This window comes from Vanessa cardui, chromosome 1, assembly GCF_905220365.1.
Source record: "Vanessa cardui chromosome 1, ilVanCard2.1, whole genome shotgun sequence".
NCBI lineage: Eukaryota > Metazoa > Arthropoda > Insecta > Lepidoptera > Nymphalidae > Vanessa > Vanessa cardui.
The window spans coordinates 4362438-4383643 of record NC_061123.1 but is presented as its reverse complement, the minus strand read 5'-3'; the positions used below and the strand labels follow the sequence as shown (position 1 = coordinate 4383643).

General features: G+C 32.6%; 3 protein-coding genes across 7 annotated transcripts in view; 2 read left to right on the top strand and 1 right to left on the bottom strand.

The window, feature by feature from the left end:
* LOC124539311 (solute carrier family 12 member 4) overlaps nt 1-21206 on the bottom strand; it is a 448925-nt gene that overhangs the window by 133052 nt on the left and 294667 nt on the right. The gene's annotated exons all lie outside the window — the stretch shown is intronic.
* LOC124537649 lies at nt 5550-6520 on the top strand. The gene has a single exon (XM_047114589.1). The coding sequence runs from the start codon at nt 5768-5770 to the stop codon at nt 6518-6520; it is 753 nt and encodes a 250-aa protein (XP_046970545.1). The 5' UTR covers nt 5550-5767.
* LOC124544415 (trypsin, alkaline A-like) lies at nt 12074-14239 on the top strand. Its single transcript, XM_047122987.1, has 4 exons — nt 12074-12185; nt 12528-12696; nt 13099-13357; nt 13905-14239. Exons 1-4 carry the CDS (start codon nt 12140-12142, stop codon nt 14199-14201), a joined length of 771 nt encoding a protein of 256 aa, XP_046978943.1. The 5' UTR covers nt 12074-12139; the 3' UTR covers nt 14202-14239.

Below are 21206 nucleotides of genomic sequence, written 5' to 3'. Positions count from 1 at the left end.
TTCAACCTACCTGTTTCCGAACTTATAATATCCCAAGTAGTTTTCATTTTATTATTAGATTTTAAGATTTTATTTTTAATATGCAACGAACGAGCTGTTTGACAAACTTGTTTAAATAACTTGGAATATTTTTTAACAAAATTGATAAATTTACAATCACGATTATATTTCTTAAGTTCATATAGCTCATACAATTTATTTCGACTTATATAGATACCGGTAGTGGCCCAGTCTGAGAACTGCATTTCATTGTTTTGATAAAAGGTTTTTAACTGAAATATTTTATTGAATTCGTTATTAATTAGTTGTAAAAGAGAATTATATAAAGAGTTGGGATCATTTGAGCTGAGATTCAATTTTGGAAGGCTACAGTGTAAAGCATTATTGAAGTTGATTAAACCTTTCACAGTAATTGGCCTACAAGTGATTTTTCGTTTCTTTTGATTTTTTTTTATACCTATTGACACCATTTGGCCAAAGTGATCTGATGTAAGGTTTGATAAGATTTTCTTATTAACGGCCTCACAACTACAAAACACGTTATCTATGCAGGTTGCGGAAGTCGCTGATATTCTTGTAGGTTCACAAAATATGTTATTTAGATTATAAGATTGAAATAAATTTATGAACCTAGTACTTATGGAAGATTGCACTAAAATGTCAATGTTATAATCTCCACAAATAACTATATTCTTTCGCCCAGTACAGACTCGCTTAAGGGCGTCCTCCATCACACATTCAAAAAGGTTAAAATCCGATTGTGGAGGTCGGTATACGCACATAGCTATAGTATGCTCGAGTTCCACGCATGACAGTTCAACAGTGCGCTCTATTGAAAGATCCACAATGTCTTTTCGCTCTTTACAATGTATATTCTGTTTTGTGTATATTAATGATCCTCCGTGTTTAGTTAATTTTCTAAAGAACGCACTTGACAATTTATAGTTATTAATACTAGGTGGTAGCTGATGTGACAAGATCCAATGTTCGCTAATACAAAATATGTCAATATTATAGTACTTTAAAAATAATTCAATTTCGTTATCTTTGCTGGATAAGCTCTGTATATTCTGATGTACAATACTAATAATATATTTACAGTGCTTATCCGTTGTCTTATTGCTTAGTTTTTTAATTTATTATTGTTAGTAGCACAACTACTAATCAAGGGTATAATATTTTTTTTAATTGTAGTGTCTACAATTGGATCAAATATATTGTAAGCTAACAATGTAGCTATATGTCGTTTATATTTAAGTGGCAGGTACATTGTATCCTTTGTCAGCTTAAAGTTAAATATAAATTTATTTATGTCAAAATTAATAAATACGTCACTATGACGGCATGTCATGCTATGTAAAAATAGATTTAAATTATAGATGTATTTATTTTGTGCTTCCGTTAATAAGTTAGAATATGGGAAAGCACATAGTAAATATTTACATTTATAATTTTTATTTATGTCAAGAAGGATGTTTATTGATTTTAAGACATCTTTTTTCCTAACTGATAAACTGTCTCCATAGAAAATTATAATATTAGAGTTTTCCTTATATTTAGTTTGCTTAATTTTGTTTATCATTTCTATGTATGGAATCCCTGGGCTACAAATGTTAATTACTTTTTGCTTCAAATTCTTACTTAATAATGATCCCATGCCCTGGCCTACCTTGTCCGAGTACATATATGTATTATAAGTATTACAGACAGTGTCAGACATTGTATCCAGACTAAAAAGAATAAAATGGTTAATTAGGAAAATTTTTGACGACGAAAAGAGAAGTGAAATTTTTTTATCAAAAAAAAAAAAAATAATAATATCAGAAGCATGTGTAATATTGGCAGTTGTTTAACCATCCGTGTGGTGACATCTCAGTAACCCAATTACAACCATAATTAATTTAGGAATAGCTGGCCATGAAATCTGCTCAATCGTTTCGCCGCTGCCCCGTCTTCAGTGAAAAATAAAACACGACCGTTATTCTTATTTAATTAAAATATCTATGAAATTGTATTGCTGGAAAAGAATAAAAATTTACCGAGAAGAAGCCTCTTCTCATTCAGGTACCTTCTATAATTCTATAATATTCTGAACCTTGTATAATGAAGTTGCAGATGCATTATCACGTATTTTTTTCACAGCTCAGGTACAACACACAAAATTGATTTCATTACATGAAACTTTATGTCATCCTGGAGTTATAAGAATGACTAGAGATCCAGTGGGATTATATTATGACTTGATTTAAATTAGAAAGAATGTTTGTTGTTTTCTAAATAGGTAGTAAGTAGTTTAAGGTTAAAGTGTATTAATTACGGATAAGAACCCTTTTCGTGGGTATTTCATATTAGTCCTTATCAGTAAAATAAACGGTATTTTTTATAAATTATCTTTTATAATTCATATCACACTCGGTGTGGTAATCCTCTTAATGATTTTCATTTAAAATGATTACATTATTATTTTATAACTTGACTAGTACTCATCCGCGACTTCGCTTGCCTTTTACGGTGTTGTTGGCAATTCGGTTCAGCGGTTTGATCGTGCAAGAGCAACAGACAGACAAATAGACATTTACTTTCACATTTATAATATAAATATAGATAGAAGCATTACTTCCTTATTGATTGTAAATACTACCACCGGTCCGGAAAAGAAAACACCTGGCCTGAGAGGAACCGGCGATTTTTTAAGATATAAAGACTTTTTTGTTGTTAATAATAATTTACATATAGTATTGAATAGCCAGGACGCGATAGTTTCATTCCCAAGGTGTTCTATCAATCATAAGCTCACTAATTTTTTAATAACATCTCGCACAAAAGCGTTGCTTAATTTTTTTTTAATTTGGCAACAGATTCATTTTGTACCCTGTTGTAGAACCGTATACATTGCCCCATAAAGGAGTTTCTGTTGGGTTGTTTATTATGTTTATATTGACTCGATAAAGTCGCTAACTGTCGTAATGATAAATATGAATAATCAAAATCAAAATCAAAGTATACTTTTCAAGTGGGCTTTTACAAGCACTTTTGAATCGTCATTTAACAATTAAGTGAAGCTACCACCGGTTCGGAAAGTCGATTCTACCGAGAAGAACCGGCAAGAAACACTGTAGTTACTCTTTTTCAACTTTTAAAAAAATACAGTCATGATAGTTAATTTTTAAGTTAATACAATTATTAAATGAATATGTCTGGAAGTCAACAGGTATTATTTCCACGCTTTTTTATCATGAATGAATGAAATGAATGAATGAATGAATGAATGAATGAAATATACTTTATTGTACACCAAGGAAAGTACATAACATTTTAAAACAGAAAAAAAAACAATGTTATAGAGTATACAATCGGCGGCCTTATCGCTAGAAGAGCGATCTCTTCCAGGCAACCGGTTGGCATAGGAAATTATAATAAATAAATAAATTTAGGGTGGAGTGGTACTATAATACAAATATAATAAAGTAGTAAAAATAATACATACATATATAATGAGAAAATTCACACATAACTAGTAAGAAAAACATACACACAATTTTAAAATAAAAGAGGAACGGAGGAGGAGAAAGGTAAGGGATGAAAATACGATTTCAAGTATCAATATAATATTCGAAAATGCGACGTTTAAATATTTCAAGGGATTTAGCTCGACGTACCGCTAAGGGCAAGGAGTTCCATAAGCGAGCTGCGTTAATTGTAAAAGATTTTGAGTAACAAGTTGAAGAGTGAGAAGGGATACTCAAAATTAAATTATCCTCGGAGCGCAGAGAGCGACAATGAGAAGCGCCAAGGAACTTAAATCTCTCTTTTAAATAAAGAGGAACTTTTGGATTGAATAGGATACAGTAAAGAAATGATAGAAAACGAGTATTCCTGCGAAGGCGGACTGGAAGCCACTTGAGCTTTTTGCGGAATTCAGAAACATGGTCATATTTGCGAAGCCCAAATATGAACCGTATACAGAGATTTTGAATGCGCTCAAGTTTATTTAGTTGCTCCTCGTTTAAATCGAGATAACATACGTCGGCATAATCTAAGATTGGTAATAGGAGAGTTTGTGCTAACGTAATTTTGGTAGGTATGGGCAAAAAGTTTTGTAACCTACGCAGAGAACCAATCGCCGAAAACATCTTTCTGCTCTCTTCGGTAACCTGCGGAATCCATGACAAAGTTTTATCAAAGATTATGCCCAAGTTTTTGACCTTGTCTTAAAAAGGAATAAGAACTCCATCAAATTTCACAGGTGGTAGATTAGTCCAATCAATTTTCGGTAATAACTTTTGACTACCAATTATAATGGCCTGCGACTTAGTTGGATTAACTGTTAGACCATGGGTTTTACTCCAATGAGAAATGTGTGCTAAGTCATATCATCTACAAAATCTTGTATAGAATAATACGCCTTTTTCACCAATGTATTTTTTATAAACGATTTTAATTTACGAGACGGCAAAGTTAAAAATGTTTGTGGAATTTTATTATAGAAATGGATACCTTTCCCCAAGAAAGATTTATTGACTTTGCGGAGTCGGAAACTTGGCGTTATAAGCTTATACTTACTTCTAGTGTATATACAATGATTATCACTGATTTTATCAAAGTGATCAATGTTACTGTGAATATACATGATATTGTTGTAAATATATTGCGACGCAACAGTGAGTTTTCCTACTCTGTTAAGAACATCCCGAAGAGAGTCTCTAGCTCCAAGATTATAAATAAACCGAATTGCTCTCTTTTGTAAAATAAAGACAGATTCAATGTCTGCAGCGTTACCCCAAAGTAATATGCCATATGACATAATACTGTGAAAATAACCAAAATAAACTAAACGAGCGGTATCAATATCAGTTAGTTGTCTAACTTTTCTAACCGCGTATGTTGCGGAGCTGAGTCTCCCTGTTAGGGACGACAAATGGGGACTCCACTGAAGTCTGGAATCCAATTCTATTCCCAAGAACACCTTAGTATCGGCTACATGAAGCGGGCCACCGCTTAAAGAATAAAAAATGCAGAAATATTATGTCTTGAAGCTAAATTTTTTGTTTTTTTTTCTAGTAGATACATTTTATATAAGATTGCTAAAAATGTTGACCAAAAGGTTAATAGATACAGCTATTATTAAAAAAATATAAAAATGCATTGTGTTTGGAATTTTGATTAATGAAAATAAATTTGACTGCGACTGCAAATAACAATTAAAACGAGGCAAATGTTAGTTGTGAATTCTTTTGTTACGGCTCAACGCGGCTAATGAAAAACAATGGAATAATGATTCACGTTGCTGTCAAAACCAACAGCAGTTTGGACAAAAAATAACCTAAGTAATATATATTGGACGGTTATTCATTATAGTACGACACAACTTAGATGTAGCATCGGCAAATTCAATAAAACCAATTACTGATTTATAGAGAATTTTATTTTTATATTGTATAGGTTGGCGGACGAGCATATGGGCCACCTAATGGTAAGTGGTCACCATCACCCATAGACAATGACGCTGTAAGAAATATTAACTATTTTATTTTTTTTTTTGTGGGTAGGTGCATGTGACAAGTCACAAGAAATTTGCTCCAATTAAAATAATTTATAAATCATTTATTAAACATTAAAAACAAAAATAGTATGTACATTTAAAATCACTAACCTCCCAGCTGTCCTCTCATATAATTTGTTTACAAACATTCTACAATAATATATACAACACAAGTGCCACATCACAACATAACCTAATACAAATATAATAATATAGAAGAACACTATGGATTCACTTAAAAAGTCGTTACTGGAATTAACTGAGACTTTTAACACACGCATGGCAGAATTTCAAAAAGATCTGAAAGCAGTTTCACCCGCTACAAGTCCAACGTCAAATATAAATGCACAGTTCCTGACATTCCGAACATTCGTCTTGTCTGCCCTCGAGAGTCTCCAGGTACAAGTTGAGTTGCTTACAAGGCAGCAAGATGAATTTGAGATGAGATCCCGGAGGAAAATAATTTTAATTCACGGTGTGCCCGAAGAAAAAAAGGAAAATACTTCTTCGCTTGTTACAAAAATATTGTCTGAGCATTTCAAATTTTCACAGTTTTCTCCTTCTGACTACACCCGCTGCCATCGTCTCGGATCCTCTGCTGGTAACAAACCACGTGCAATTCTTGTCAGGTTTAATGAAGCGTCACTGCGTGATAAGCTCTGGTCTTCTAAGACAAGTTTGAAAGGTACAGGAATAACATTATCTGAGTTCCTCACTAAGACCCGGCATGAAGCATTTGTACTGGCACGAAGACTTTTTGGAATTAGGCAGTGCTGGACAAAAGACGGCTGCATAATTGTGTTAGATGCCGAGGGATCCCGTCATCGTGTGGTGTCGGTGTCGGAAGTAAATGCTATACAGCGTCCAGTGGAAGATACTTCTGAACCATCCACGGTACCGGCGAGCTCAGCAACTATCCCAAAAGGCAGTAAGGTGCCTTCGTATACTACGAGACCCAAAAGGGTCGTCAAGAAGTAAGGCTCCTCACAATTTATAGTTTTATTACATCGATCTTTCATCATTGTTTGCTTTTAAAGTGTATTAGTTTTACACTATTTCACAATAGTTAATTAATTAGTTCAGTTCAGTTCAATTCAATATTTCAATTCTTCATTTAGATAGTTAAATAATAGTATTTATGTTTAAACTTCGAAATATATTTTTTATAAAAATACCGCACTTAGCGTTAGGTTTACCTACTGTCACACTAATTGACATTTGACGCTAACTGTTAACAGTTGACATGGTATGACAGATGGTCATAGATTATGTAATCATTTAACTACTACAATATTGTCATTTAGTGTTGATATTTAGATAAGGATTTAGTATCTGTCTGTTATAAGGATTTTATATCTTTATTCATTTATTAATTAGATATTATTTTTTATTTATTTTTTTGCTTTTTAGTCTATTTTGCTGAACAAAGAAAGTGAGCTTATTTTTTTTTTTTTTTTTTTTTTTATTAGATATAAATTTTTTCTATCTTCGTTCAGTATAGAATTTTATAAAGAACTTTTTTTTTTTTTTTTTTTATTATACATTTTTCTTAGATATATTATTAACTTTTCTTTATGTTTTTGTTTTGTATTTTTGTATACTATGTTTTTTTTTTTTTTAAGATGTTGTGTGTGGGTTTCCCCTTTGTTTGTAAACAATTATTGTTAAAAATTAATATTATTACTATGTTTTAAAGCTGGTGGGTTGTGAAACACAGTTTTTGAAAACTCCATATCTATTATTATTATTATTTTTTTTTAATTCTGTTTTCTATTATATTTATTTATTTATTTTTATTTATTAATATTTATACATTATAAGTATTTTCTTATATATTGTTTTTATTTAATTTAATCATATATTCATTTATATATTACGGTCTCAGTTATGTCTATATCAAATAGTAGTATACAGAGTGACCAGTTTTTGTCCTTTTCGTAAATTGACTGGAGTGCTGTTACAGCTGCAGAAAATATTGATTCCAAAGTTGACATCTTTAACGCACTATTAACACAGTTATACGATATCCATGCACCGATTAAACCGGTAAAAATAAAACACTTACCTGCACCATGGCTAACGGATTCCTTAAAAACGTTAATTGCCAAGAAAAGCTACGCCAAATCATTATACAAATCTGACAAATCCGAAACTAATGCTCGTAAGTATAAGAAAATAAGAAATCGCTGCAATACATTGTGTAGGGATGCACAACGACGCCACATTCATAAATCTGTCGAAAACGGCGACACTGCCCGTACATGGAAGTTCCTTGAAACGATAGGAGTTGGAAAATCCTCGAAAAAGTTATCCTTAAATAACATTGATATAGAAAGCTTAAATGCACATTTCTCATCTTCGGGCAACTCTTTAGATATCGTCCAAAAAGCTACTACTTTAAATTCCATATCATCTTTTCCAACTTCTAATTTTCCTCCGTTTACTTTTAATCAATTCACTGAATGTGATGTTAAAAAGAATATACTGTCAATTGCCTCTAATGCCGTCGGTAGTGATTGTATTAGTCGTAATATGATCATACCCATCCTTGACATTATCACTCCTATCATTACCCATATCCTTAATTATTCTATTTCCTCAGGCGACTATCCCACATCTTGGAAAGATGCTCAAATTATTCCTCTCCCAAAAAAATCCAATCCAACAACATACTCTGATTATCGTCCAATTTCTATCCTTCCATTCCTATCAAAAATTTTAGAAAAATTGGTTTACCAACAATTAAACACATTCCTTAATAAAAACAATCTCCTTGATCCTTTCCAGTCCGGATTTCGCAGTGGTCATAGTACGACTACTGCACTAATAAAAATTACCGATGACATTCGTTTGGGTATGGACAGTAAGCAACTTACAGTATTGACCTTACTAGATTTTAGTAACGCCTTTAATAACGTTGACTTCGATATATTACTGGAGCTGCTACGTTCTATTAACATATCTCCATCAGTAATTGATTGGTTCCGCAATTACCTGCATGGACGCCGGCATCGGATTAAGGTTGATGATACCTTATCAACTTGGCGTAATGTCTGTGCAGGGGTTCCACAAGGAGGCGTGTTGTCACCATTACTCTTTTCTATCTTCATTAATACTATCACTCACAATATATCTTCTCTCTATCACATGTATGCAGACGATGTACAAATCTATACACAGTCAATTCTCGAAGATTTACCGTCTGCCATTGCTCGTATTAATGATGACTTATCTAGTATTTTAAACTGGAGCAATTCTTACGGTATAAAAGTCAATCCAAATAAATGCCAGACTATTGTCATTGGCTCGCCAAACTTGGTCTCGAGAGTTGACTGGGTTAACTTACCAGCCATTACATTTGACGGAGTCAGAATACCCTACAGTCATTGTGTTAAAAATCTGGGAGTGTATTTGGATAGAACGCTTTCGTGGTCTTGCCAACTGCAAGAGGTTAGTAGAAAAACTTTTGCAGCTATGAGCTCGTTGCGACGACTGCGGTACTTTCTTCCCATTCCTACCAAAACTATGTTGGCTCAATCCCTACTTCTCCCCATTCTTGATTATGCTGATGCATGTTATCTCAACCTAACTGAAGACCAACTTAATAAACTTGAGAGACTTCAAAACATCGCCATACGGTTTATATTTGGTTTACGCAAATATGACCATGTATCAGAATTTCGTCATCAACTCAAGTGGTTACCTATTCGCCTTCGCCGGAATTTACATACTCTTTCGCTTCTGTACTGTGTGTTATTTATGCCGAATTTACCTACCTACCTACAAGAAAGATTTCATTATCTGGGGACTTCTAGTAAGTTCCTAAGATCACAAGATAACTTAACACTTAGAATTCCATCTCACTGTACAAAATTTTATAAAAAATCTTTCACTGTAAAAGCTGTACAATTATGGAATGCATTGCCTCTGTGTATTAAACAAGCAAAAAATCTATCAATTTTTAAAAAGCTTGTGAAAGACCATTTCCTGGCATTGTCTTATGGTGACAATACTTTTAATATTTGATATAGACATTTTGAATGTATGTATGTAAGTATCTATGTATGTATGTATGTATGTATGTATGTATCTATGTATGTATGTATGTATGTATGTAAGTAAGTATATATTTATATATTTTTGTATGAATATATGTATGTATATTATATGATAATTATTATTTAATATAGGTACATTAAACATTACATATATAACATGTGACACCACCCTTCACTTAAAAGAAGACTGTGTTTTTAAGCCCATAAGGTTGTCTGGTAGAAATCGCTACCTAGCGATAAGACCGCCTTATTGTGCATCTTATTTTATTTTCTATATATTTCATTTTTATTGTTAAATTACTCTGTTACTGTGGTGTACAATAAAGTATATTATTATTATTATTATTATTATTAACTATTCCTTATAATGTCAATGTGCCACCAACCTTGAGAACTAAGATGTTATGTCCCTTGTGCCTGTAGTTACACTGGCTCACTCACCCTTCAAACCGGAACACAACAATACTGAGTACGGTTATTTAACGGTAGAATAACTGATGAATGGGTGGTATGTACCCAAACGGGCTTGCTAGCTAGGGCTAGGTAGGAGACCGGTAATGAGTCGCTTGATGGTAAGGTATGATTAGTTACTACTGTCGATTGGTATTGGCGCTGTACAAAACTTTAACCATTCCTTGCATCACCAATGCACCATAAATATTATGGGCTGATATTTTATGCTTCTGACAGTAGTTGATTTGGCTTACTTCTCATTCAGATTGGATCACAGAAGTAATAAATATTACCGTTTCACGGTAGAATAATATATCATATATATTTATAAACTAACATATGGCGAATAGATAACTTACTTATTTTTCACTAGAGTTTTGCAGTATTTCTCCTAAATATTCCGGAATAAAATTATAACTTGACACGTTTCATGCGAGATAATGGATTATCAAGTTATATCCCTACCAGTGGTCAAGATTCCCAACATATCGATCACCATCAATCACAGAGTTGAAACATATTTTATTTTTATTATTCAGAATAAACGTCATCCCTTATATCTCTTACTAGCTGTGCCCGTGATCTAAGCCTAAGTTACTTCCTATTATATCAGTTATCTGCCAGTGAAAATCCCGTCAAAATCGGTCCAGCCGTTCCAGAGATTAGCCGAAACAAACAGACAGGCCGACAAAAATGGTAAAAAATGACATTTTGGTAAACATATGTACCGTGTATAAATGCACATGCATTGAGTAAAAAGGGCTATTTTAATATTACAAACAGACACTCCAATTTAATTATATGTATAGAAGATATATCCAACTTCATCCCTTCTATAAAATGAGACCCACTAAGCAGGCAAATAAGTGTAATTATAGATTATAGGATTTTTGTGTTATTGTTAGCATTATATCTAAAAATAAAGACTTCAAAAATACATTTATTACATATTATTTGTATAATAAAATTAAACTGTTATTAAGAATAATTTAATCTTTTTCCATGTATTTATAAATTGGGAATTTTACTATTTGATTGGACTTAAATTATCATCATTGCATTGATTTATAGATAAAAAAGACGATATAATGAAGCACGAGTCGGACTTGCCTACGAATGGTTCCGCATAAGGTTGCAGGTTAACGATTTGTCTAATCGCATCTACTGATTTGGAATACCTACGTTTAATGTTTTCTATTGAGTAAAATGCTTATAAGAACAAATTCAAATCTCTATGTACTTTTATGACAGACGTAAGCTGTGCGTGTTGCTGTGCTGACTTAGGGGCTGTTTGAATTAAAAGATGTATAAATATTGTTGTAGCCTAAGTTACAACTTATTGCATCAGATATCTACTAGTGAAAATTCTATCAAAATTGTTCCAGCTGTTACAGAGATTAGCCGGAACAAACAGACAGACAGACAAAATTTGAAAGTAAATAAACTTTGTGATATGTACCGTGTATACATATGTACATATGCATTTAGTAAAAAGTGGTTATTTTAATTTTACGTACAGACGCTCCAATTTTATTATTTTTTGGATAAAATAAAAGTTACTAATTAAATTATTTGTAATTTTAGAATATAGTAAATATAATATAGTTCGTTAGAGTATAGTAAGGCCGGTCATTTTAAAACGTATAAATATCAGACTTCACCACATATGTACATTACTCTGATCCCAAATTAAGTAAGTAAAGCACTTGTGTTATGGAAAATCACAGCTAACGATGGTACCACAAACACCCAAAATAACATAGAAAACTAAAGAACTTTTTCCACATCGACTCGGGAATCGAACCCGGGTGTTGGAGTGGGTCACCCCTGAAAACCGCTATATTTATATATACTTGTAATATGATACTCTATATAATGATTTTAAAGATAAAGATGTAACCCTAAATAACCAGATATGTATATGTATGAATTTAGTCGTGATATTAGCCAGAAATGTCATGCTGATATCTGTTTTCTACTAGAATTATTTAATCCTATTAAATGTGAGCGATACGAGTTAATTTTGGTATATATAAAGAGTCTCGAGTAGTAGTAGCACTAAAGTTGTAATTGTCACATAAAAACAATGCGTGCTGTCTTTATTTTGGCCCTTGGCCTGGCGTTGGCTGTGGGTGAGTTATTTAGCTCTCTAACTAATTAGAAATAAAATTATCTGAAGCATAAGTGGCTCATTAATAGACCACGTTCACATTGAACTTAATCATTACACGAAAGTTAAAATGTCCTGTAAGTTTTTATGTGTCACATAGACAGCTGAATTAATTCAGCAGATGCAAATAGGCTACCGGATAGTAAGGCATCACCAGTTCCCATAGGCATTGACACCGCATAAAAAATTGACAAGTCCCTACGTCGGCTATGCGCCACTAATATTCGGAACTATTGTGGTAAGGTAAGGTAGTAATATGTTAGAAGTGCTGCGGTATTCAATTGTATTTAATATGCATTTTCAGCCAGCACTACGGCTAAAAGAATTATCGGAGGATCAGTGACATCGATCGATCAGTACCCATTTGCTGCCGCTATGCTGCTTTCACCCTCAGGCGCTGGAACGTTCTGGCAGGCTTGTGGTAGTTCTATTTTAAATAACAGAGCAGTTCTCACTGCTGCCCATTGTTTCAAGTGAGTATATTTTTAATTGTAAAAGTAGTATTATCAAAAGAATGATTTCCCGAAATAATCATCATTCTCTACAGTGCTGTTGTATGTATCATTTGCGATGTGTCAGGGGACATTCACAATTGTCAGGGACAAAGTCGTCGTTCCGTTTTTCTGCAGAACGATTTGTATTTATCGACAATGCCTCCACCACCATTATATCAGGATCTTTCTTTGTCTGTCGCCATATGACCAGAACACTAATGCTTCAAAATAAACATTACTTCTCAAATGTTTTCACATATATATAGTACTTTTGTATTTTAATTGCAGTTTGTTAATTTTAATCTATAGTCTTGATACATAAAATAGTGTATACACTCTCACTGTTGTATTCATATACAAAATTACTGTTATTCGTTTTAGCCGGGAACCTTTTACTAATCAGTGGCGCATACGAGTTGGCTCCACCAATGCTAACAGCGGTGGTGTTGTGTTTACTACCAACATCATCATCAACCACCCCAGCTACAATAGATTTACCGCTGATTATGATGTCGCAGTCGTAAGAGTTAACGGGGTGTTCTCTTTTAATAACAACGTGCGTCCGGGCAGCATCGCGGGCCCTAATTACAATGTGGCTGACAACCAGGCCGTGTGGGCTATCGGATGGGGGCTAATCAGCGTAAGTTTTATATTAACTTCTTGTACTTATTGTCTCGTATAATAATATGTATCTTAAACTATGTACATGTACGTAGGTAAATGGGGCTTCTGGATAGATAGTAGGTATCATCCGCTCATCACATATCCTATCACAATACAGCAATACTTAGTATGGCTTAAATGCTTATATAATGTCGATATTGGATTTGATATACAAAAGCACGTCGTGCTAGAATTGGTTGCAGACGGTACCAACTAATTTGTTACACATCAAATACAACAACTGTAAGAATCAGTTTTATTCGATTAACAAAGTGGTCTTTTGAACGGCAATATTTATTTTATAACGTTATTTTCGTAGAATAGAAACGAAATTAGTGTCACAACTTATTTTAAAATTCGCATAATACAAGTGGCTTTGCAATGCTTCTTCTTACTCTCTGAGTGAGTTAATGTTTCAGGATCACACCGTTGTGACAGTACAGGCTCTTCGTTAGAAACCGCTTTGACGTATGATGATTGCCTTACATAATGTGTTTAATATTAAATGATGATTAATTTTTCAGATGAATGGACCAGCTTCCGAACAGCTTCGTCACGTTCAAATTTGGACGGTTAACCAGGAAATCTGCCGGAGCCGATATGCCATGATAGGACGCCTCGTCACTGACAGCATGTTGTGTGCTGGTTGGCTCGATGTTGGCGGTCGCGACCAATGCTTTGGAGACTCAGGCGGTGCTCTCCTACACAACGGCGTTATCGTCGGTGTTTGCTCTTGGGGAGAGGGCTGTGCTTTGCCTACTTACCCCGGTGTCAACGGTCGTGTATCTCGCTTTTCTACTTGGATTCAAAACAACGCCTAATTTTATAATTCGAAATAAATAACAATTCTTTTTAAAAACAATGTTTTATTTTATTCGTTCTTATATTAAATAAATGACACTGAAAATCTACATCAAAAATAAGAAAAAGATTCGAAAATCTTCTTAAATAATTTTCTTAAATTATAATTCGAAATAAATAATATATTGTGTTGTGTTTAATGTAAAGTGTTAGTACTATAGCTCTTTTAATAAATAACACTGAAAAAGTATTGGTATAATTTTTAAATTTGAAAATACTGCGATATACATAAAAAATAAAAAAATGTGGAAAAATCTTAGTGGGATATCTATTACATTTTATATTTAACAATTATGGGTCCATAGAACTATCAATTTTTTTTTTCATCTAAAATAGCCAGAAGCAGTCGTTCTAACCCTAATGTGTACCAAGTTGTATAGGAGTAATCATCTATAAATGTATTCGTTTTGTAAATTCTTTAAATGTATAAACGAATTCTTTATTCTTTTTCACATTTAATATATTTTTGAATATTTTCTGGAACCTGATAAAAACGATCGGGTATTGTAAGTAAAGGTTAATTTTGAATAATGCTCTCATTGATATTGGGTCATAAGAGAATTTACTTGAGAGATGAGAGAGTCTACGTGCTTTGCTTTTATGGGCAGGGTTATGCATACTTTAGACCTTTACCTTCAAAATATAGACTTCAGTAGTAGCGAAGTTCAATATAGTCAAATATTATCACCTAATAGTAAAGTATCGCCCTGGTCTGTTTATTATAAATAGTATTTATTTATTAATCAACAATGAAGAGAGCCGAGAGCAAAGAAAAAAGAAATAGAGTGTGAGCTATAAAAAAGTCACATCTGCTTTAGAAGTCACAGATGCTTTAGAAATCTTGTTTAGACGAGACCAGTACTAACTGACAGACTACATAGTCGAAAATTTATCTGATTTCATGTAGAGCCAAGCTTCTAACTAAACACAACACAATTTTTTATTTTTTGGATCTGATAACATTTTAACAGTGCGAATCACATGGCAACATTTTACAGGAAAATGTTCTGGTGGGAATAATATTATCCAGACACATATATAAAAAGTATCAATATCTATACTAATATTTTGAAGAGGTAAAATTTGTAACTTTGTGTGTAGGGGGTAATCTTTAGAACTCCTAATCTAATTCTAAATTTTTTTTAACCGACAGAAAGCTGAAAGCTACATCTGCCAGTTAAAAAAATTAACAGCTGATTATTTGAGCAAAAAATATTAATTCTTATGTCAATAAATTATTTCTGTATCACAAGAACATTATACAGATAAGATTTGCCATTTACAGTATATCAATTGGTCATACGGTTTCAGAGATAATATATTATGTATGTTTAAACGACTCCAGTTTCCAATAAAAACATCAAAACATTTGCCCTGACTAATAACAAGTCCCAGGGACGAACATCCTCTTTGGTTGGCATTGACCTACGAAAATGTTTTTCCCATTGGCAACTATATGTTGGTCTATCAAGAGTCGGATCATCCGAAAAGCAGATTATTCTGTTACCGGAAAATAAAACAACATCAAACATTGTATATAGAGAAGCTTTAAATTAAATAGATACCTAACCTAAATAAATAAATAAAATAAGTTAAAGGCGACTAAGAGTTAAATTACCTTGAGCAGAAAAGAGAACTTCGGTAATATTAGAAGTTACTGATCTGATTCCAAAAAATATTATACAATTAAAATTAAATACAGTAATACCAATCGAGTGTAGTCTTATGTTAAAACAAGAAATTTTCCCCGGACGAAGTCGCGCGCAGAAGCTATGGTAGATAAAACATGCGATATTATATTAATAAACAACATAAAGTCACGTTACAGTTACAGCATAGTTTCAGGTAAATTATAAAGCGGAAGAGTTTGTTTAATCGCGGTATCTCAGGAACTACTGATATGATTAAAAAAAAAATGATCGGATAGTCCATTTATAGAGGATTTTGGGCTATACAAAATTACGCTGTCAGTGAGGAGTGTTGCAAAAACGGGGCAAATTATTCACATTACCCCTTTCTCTGACAAAACGAAAAATACGCGGGCGGCCGCTAGTGTTATATGAAATCAATATGTATGATGGAGTAACTTGTCCAGGCTCGTTTTTAAAAAAAACATGACGTCAGCATTGCTGCACAAGTGTTTTTTTTTAATTCGCGTTTTCGCGCCGACATCTATTTTGGTTTTTATTTTTTCTTTATTCAGTTATCAACTAGTAATTATGTATTCAACGAGTACATCATATTTCATCAAAAACATAAATTGTAAAATTAGAGGCAAGTTTAATATTATGATACATATATACTTTTGTTTTTGACTTCAACAATAAAAAAGGAAGGTCTAAACTTACAGTAATATACCGTAGCCTACGATCTGTCTTGGCTAGATCTCATCTTATTATGTTAATAAACTATAGCTTGTGTTTATAATATCAAATTGTAACTCAGAACTTCTAAGAAGAATCGAGTACTGCTCAGTATTACTTAGTTAGTATAAACGTGAATTACGCACAATCGTTTCTTAATCATGTTCTATATTTCTCAACCTGGGAATTTGCTATAATAAGTTGCCAGGCATCTACAAAAGGAAAATAAAACATTGGTGAGACAAATGTGGACATACTGTTTAGTGTCAATTTTATATAATTATAATGATATCACTTAGTGAACATTTCCTTACATGTTGCATTAAATATGAGACAACATCACATACATTACTCTGATACCAATGTAAGTAGCTGAAGCACTTGTGTTATGGAAATCAGAAGTAACGACGGTGCCACAAACACCCAGACCCAAGACAAGACCACTCGACCATGGAGGTCGTCATAGCGATAACTATATAATAAAGTTAAAGTAAATCAATATTGCGGATAAATATATTACATCAATTAAAACAATTGTCGCCGCTGGTGACAGGAGGGCCGGTTTATTTTTTGCCCAGAATATCGAAATTACGATTCAATAGGGAAATACTGCTGGCATTCTTGTCACCATTTCACGCGGACAATATTTACCTATACAGTAATTAGTTTAGGTTCATATTTGTATATATTTAAGCATTTTATGTAATTATATGTGATAAATTTAAACCATTAAAAAAATTAACACAATATAAATTCTTCGGGTTTGTGATGTTGGTCGTCTTGGAGGATGAAAACGCATTGTTTGAAATCAAACCCCACATCCATTTTTGTATTTCATATTGTTTTTTAAATATCGTGCCCGAAACGGCATTTTTTTTTGCATAGACAAACGACGCTCTCGATTGACACTGCGAATTCCGTGGGCGAATTACTTTGCTCTTTATTGTAATACCTTTGTTGGCTTAACCTATTATATGCCTACGCATTCCCTTTCTATCATTGATTGGTGTGATTTATTTTATACTCATTATAACTGAGGGTGTAAGATTCCCTTTAAAGTAACGAAAAAATGTCGAGGAACATGCAGTAGATGTGAATATTACTGTATATATATCAAAATGTTGAATATAGTTCAATATTTCATAATTTGCAATTAAAAATATAGTAAACATAACATAGCTTTGTTATGTAAAAAAATATTCAAAAAGGTGCCTTTTTACTATTAGTGCACATTTACACAGAGTCTGTATTTTTAACGGATCCATCGGCACTGGAGTACTGTTATGTATGTAAAATCACTTCAGGAACAACTTACAAAATCGCTGAAAACATCGGAATTGTAATACGAGACACATGTATGTAAGTCGCTTTAGATAAAAATATTATACATACATTCTCACATTTCATGATTGGGGGACTGAAATTTATTAAAGTAGGTAAAGGTTGTATGTACTTTAAAATAAAAGGACACAACCGGTCTGTTTCAAGTGATGACTTCTTATGGGAGTTTAAGCGTGCTACGGGCCCGTGTTACGTGTTTAGATGTCACTGTGACGTGACGCAAGCGTATTGTCTTTTGTTAATTATAAGTGACATATTTAACAAAGAAAAATATATGAGGATAGGAGTATCTTGTGATAGCTCGTTTTTAAAAAACATGACGTCAGCATTGCTGGCGTCACGAATGGTAGGGTTTCGATCACCATCAATCCTCGAAGGTTTTAAATGAAAGTCAGAAAATATTGTTCTCTAATTTACTCCAAACTGAGGAGATCCGATCGCTCCATGGCCTGCCGAACAAGTCTGTCGATACCGATGGGCGCTCGGTTTTTAACAAAAATGCGTGCGTAGAAAAAATATAACACATATTTATAGACGCTAAAATATTTCAGACTAAGTTAATATCTCAGAATTTAATAAATTTTATTATTATAATAGTCAAACAAATAATCATTTCTGGACATGTGTTTTTCCTAAATTTAATGTTTCCCGCCGACATATACATACTCTGATTTATTTAAAGTGGTGTATTCCATCAGCCTAAATTTTCGCTCATAAGAAAAATAAAATATAGCCATACCAGATGAAATTAAAATGATGACGTGTTGAATTCTTAATTGGTATAATTGGAAAAGTTAAAAAAGACATCTCCCATTTCAACCTCTCTATTGACAATGAGCCAATCATTTCGACTCGGGATCTTGCTACTGACTAATAAAACTCTCATATTATTTCCGACCATCGCTGAACCATTACTTAAAAATGTTTTTAAAGAATTTAATAGTCGTTTTTAATTTATTACTGTAAATGTTAAAGCTGTAATAAGTTTTTTCACATAATTATGTAGATATATAAAGAAAACTTCCAGCTTGTGAAAGCAGTCGTAATTGTTACGATATCACCTCATCTCTTAAATATTATTTTGAGAGGCATGATTTCTGAATTCAAGTAGACAGGTTAAATCAGGCAGTACTTTAGATCCCAATGGTTATAGACCCACTTTTTGCAAGATCTTTGAAAAAGGAATACTAAATGAAATATAAGGAGTACATTTTCACATAGAAGTTTAAATAATTTGGATTGAAAGGTGGTCCACAACCAATGCAGGTTTTGAGGAATAACTGAAAGATTAAGGGATAATTTTTCGATTTATTTAAGGCATTTAAATGTGTGCTACATTAAATGATAGGTGAATACTTCGATACCGAACTACAGACAGTGCGTTCACTTTAATATAAATGGAACGATATCTGAGCCGAGATGGCCCAGTGGTTAGAACGCGTGCATCTTAACCGATGATTGAGGGTTCAAACCCAGGCAAGCACCGCTGTTTCATGTGCTTAATTTGTCTTTATAATTCATCTCGTGCTCAGCGGTGAAGGAAAATATCGTGAGGAAACCTGCATGTGACAAATTTCATAGAAATTCTGCCACATGTGCATTCCACCGACCCGCATTGGAACAGCGTGGTGTAATATGTTCCAAACCTTCTCCTCAAAGGGAGAGGAGGCCTTTAGCCCAGCAGTGCGAATTTACAGGCTGTTGTTGTTGTTGAACGACATCTCCCGGGGATCCAGTTAGTGCAGGGGTCTTTTTAGGATGTAATCTTGGTAAATTTATTATCATCATTTAAACAAATTACTAGCATATATTTTAGATAATAAACCTAAGATAACATTATCTTGTTTATTAAGGTGTTATTTGCTCAACTTTGCTAATGACACTTCACTGTTTTTTAAGATAAAAAAAAACATGATGATGGAAACAATGCTCTCTATGAAATAATGTAGATATGGAAAGGTAAAATGAAGTTGCTAACAAAAATTTTAAAAGTAAAAAGTTTCAAATTTGTTGCATGTTTTTCAAGACTAGTAAGGAACAGATTCATTAAAGTAACATAAGATAAAGTATTTTTCCAGTTGAAATATATTTAAAGTAACTCAGAACAATTTACAATAGAGACTAAGTTTATAGAAATAAAATATATGAAAACAACAAAGTTGATACAACGAAAAACTATGTAATGCATGCACAGTATTCGCAGCCTAGATCTAGAGCGTCGTTCTTCTACTTTCAAATAAAAATAGTAATTATGCCGTTCAGTGTCGCATTAATATTTTAAAAAAATACGGATTTATTATAGTCAAAACTCAATAAAGTGGACGCCACATCATATTATTTAGTGTTTAACTGGGATATTGAGTTACTCTAAATTATTTGTATACCTTATCTTAAAAAATTTTGTCTCATTCGAAATTTAGATGAAATTATTAAAACTAAATTTAAGCAAATGTTAATTTATATGGGTAATTATTATAATATAATTATAAATTATTTTTGCAATATCAATTTCAACAACTTAAGAATATTTAACCTAAATTTAATTGTATCAAATTAGCGCCTGTCAATTATTAATAGCATATTTGTAGATTTAGAAGTAATTACGAGCATTGTGTGTAGGTACATATATGTACGTTTGAGAAAATGTCATATTAGTCAAAAATATACGATGTAATCGTGGAATACGTATTTAAAATTTTGATGATTGAATAAAATAAGTGATATTGTATTGAATTAACGGTTAATTCATAATATATAAACGATAATATACTGTTTATAAGGAAGAATTTACAAATTACTATTAATATTAGAAATTGGGAGAAGGTTTTTGAAACTTCTATTCAATTTATTATTTAATTATATAAAAAAAATATTAAGACAAGATTAATCTTAAGAAATTAAAAAAAAATTAAAATAATACTTTTTGCGAGTGCGTGTTTGTTTGACTAGAGGCTGTTTTCCGAGTTGGTGGTCGAGTTAAAATATTGACGATTCAAAAATGATTTAAAGTTAGATTGAAGAAAATACATTTAATTTGATAATTATTATTTATGTTTGTTTCAGAATTATATTATTTATTGGACTATTAATATAAATGCATAAATATTAAGGCAAAATTAAATGTTAAAGGTTTGAAGGTATTTTATTTATTTTGTTTAGTGGTTAGCTAACGAGCGGGAGGCTGACACTGGAGGAAAGCGACTGACCTATGCCAGTGGACTTTTGCAACGCCGGAAGGTATGCAGGTGCACTGCCGACCTT